This window comes from Camelina sativa, chromosome 9 (genome assembly GCF_000633955.1).
Source record: "Camelina sativa cultivar DH55 chromosome 9, Cs, whole genome shotgun sequence".
NCBI classification, from domain to species: Eukaryota; Viridiplantae; Streptophyta; class Magnoliopsida; order Brassicales; family Brassicaceae; genus Camelina; species Camelina sativa.
In genome coordinates, this window is record NC_025693.1 from 21,118,530 (window position 1) to 21,121,286 (window position 2,757).

Here is a 2,757-nt window from a genome sequence, read left to right on the forward strand (position 1 = left end):
GGAGAGCCAGTTGGAGGAGCGGAAGTCCCGCTCACCTCGGGAACAGAGGATCCGGAGGAATTCTTGTTAGAAAGGGCCATCACCATCTGTTTCTTTGCCTCTTTTTTGGCAGCTCGGCATGCCCTTTCTTCCCTGTAATTCATCTCCGAAATGCTCACGGGGGTAGAACAGACTAGAGAACGCCTTCCGAGCCTCGCCGTGGACTCTCTGATCCTTTCGCAGGAGAAAGAATCCCAAGCAATCTGTCCCTGGCTGCAGAACCTCGAGAAGAACTCTGCGAATGTGGGGTAAAGCAATCCGCGTTCGAAGTGATCTGAAAAAGAAACAGTTAAAAGGTGAGACGGAAAGTCAAGCAATACTTAACGTGGACCTAGCAAGGAACTCCATTCTACCAATTTTCGAAGTCCACTTTGATACGTGCGAACTCACGCGGTGGCCGAAAGTGAGCTCGTTAACCGGGAAGAAGAAATAGGACTCCGCCACTTTTCATCCTTCTCGGTGGGGGGGGGGCGGCTCTTTAGATCTCCTCTCCGAGGAGGGACCCCTGTCTTTCGAGCTCGGTTTACCTCGCTTATCCCCTAATGAGCCAGTCCGGGCTCGGACTTTTTCACGAGAAGAGGAGGCGGTCTCGGGCTCCTTCCTCTTCTTCGATGAATCAGTTTGCTGAGAGGACATCTCAGCAGAGGTTTTCTTTGATGCGGGGGGGGAAGCAGCGACCTCCCGTGGCTCATCGCTAGAATCAGCAATGACAATCACGGGGGAACCAACGGGCCAGCAGGAGCCCTGGTTGATTCTGTACGAAGCTCGGGAGAGCCAGTTGGAGGTGCGGAAGTCCCGCTCACCTCAGGAACGGAGGATCCAGAGGAATTCTTGTTAGAAAGGCGAGCTTTGCCTTCAGCAAGGGCCATCGTCATCTGTTTCTTTGCCTCTTTTTCGGCAGCTCGGCATGCCCTTTCTTCCTTGTAATTCATCTCCGAAACGCTCACGGGGGTAGAACAGTTTAGAGAACGTCTTCTGAGCCTCACCGTGGACTCTCTGATCCTTTCGCAGGAGAAAGAATCCCAAGCAATCTGTCCCTGGCTGCAGAACCTCGAGAAGAACTCTGCGAATGTGGGGTCAAGCAATCCGCGTTCGAAGTGATCTGAAAAAGAAACAGTTAAAAGGTGAGACGGAAAGTCAAGCAATACTTAACTTGGACCTAGCAAGGAACTCCATTCTACCAATTTTCGAAGTCCACTTTGATACGTGCGAACTCACGCGGTGGCCGAAAGTGAGCTCGTTAACCGGGAAGAAGAAATAGGACTTCCGCCACTTTTCATCCTTCTCGGGCAGGTCGTCAAAGACCTTTAGCCCGGCAAGTGGGCTCACGTAAAGTGTGCCCTTGGTACGACCAGTCTTCACCGTGTACACCTAGAGGAAGTCGGCCAATGACAACTGGTAGTTGAACTCCTCCCCCAGAGTTTGAAGGCACAAGACAGTCCGAACAAAGTTGGGGCACATCTGGGGAAGAGCGAAGCCCAGTTCGAACATCATCGTCACGATGAGTTCGGGAAGGGGGAATGACAGACCGCACGCAGAGAAGAATATCTCGAACGCGCAACAGTACCCTGGAGGGGGGTTCTCTGGAGACTCATGAGCCTCTGGGAATCTGATCTCGACCTCTGACGGAATCCCGGTGGATCCTCTAATCTCGGCTATGCTTTCCGCAGAGAGAATCGACGGCTGGTGGGGGCCAAAAAACCCCGGAATTAAGGGTTTTGCGGTTTTTCCCGATGAGGATTTCGGCGGAGACATGCTTTTCCGGTAAAAGTAGTAAGAAATAAAGGGAGAGTGAAGGATTTTCCGGCGAAAGTAAAGAAGTTCACAGAAGGAAAGAGAGAAAATCGAAAAACGGAGAAAACACAAGCACAATTGGGGATTAAGAGTGAAAGAGAGAAGTAGAGTTTACCTTTATACACGGAACCAGGGAGTAATGATTACCTGGGGAAGTGAAAGGTCTCGCACCGTTCTCTCTTTCTCTCTTATAGCTAACACGCCACTTAGTGGGTCCTGAGGCTTGTTCGGGAAGGCAAATCTCATCATTACCACGATCAAATCGTGGAGATATGGGTGATATTCAGTTTCCCAAAATCGATCGCTTGAAGGTTAAAAGTCCCCCGAACTGTTCAGCTCGGGAGACTTGGGGGACAACTGTTGTACCCACGATCTGCCATCTCGGGCAATAAGCAAAATGGCCCATGCCGGGCTTGTCTAATGGGCCAAGAGCGTATTACTGATCGGCCCATCAGGCCCGGAGGAAGGAAGTGAGCGCGGAGATGATCCGTGTTGGTCAGCTCGCAGCTCGGGCCCGGTCAAAGATTCCCGCATTCAAGAGGATTAATTGGGTCGCGCAAATCGTGTCCTATTAATTATGCATTAATTAGATAATAAATTGGTCTGTATAAATATGTAAGGAGGGAGTCTTTTGTAGGGGATCAGAAATATTTTCCAAAAGCAGCAATACAAATTCAAATTCTCACAACTCTCTCAATTCAGTTCAGAATTATAAACGGCGATAAGCTCCTCCACATTCGAATTACTTCGGAAGGAGAAACTAGATTTCAGTTCTCACACTTAGTTTCCTACCCGAGATGCTCATTTGGAAAGGTTATTCCAATGCGAGAAAGTTTGTACGGAGAATTCTCATGTTCGACGTTTTAATAACGCACTACAGTTTTTGGTTTGTATAGTTACCAATAAAATTGTAGCTATTTACAT

The 2,757-nt window shown here is 49.3% G+C and overlaps 1 protein-coding gene across 1 annotated transcript; it reads right to left on the bottom strand.

Annotated features, from left to right (window-relative positions):
• On the bottom strand, positions 753–1,794 carry LOC109126455 (uncharacterized protein At3g60930, chloroplastic-like). Its single transcript, XM_019230014.1, has 3 exons — positions 1,477–1,794; positions 1,221–1,410; positions 753–1,141 (listed from the first exon to the last, which is right to left on the bottom strand). The coding sequence occupies exons 1-3, from the start codon at positions 1,792–1,794 to the stop codon at positions 753–755; spliced, it is 897 nt and encodes a 298-aa protein (XP_019085559.1).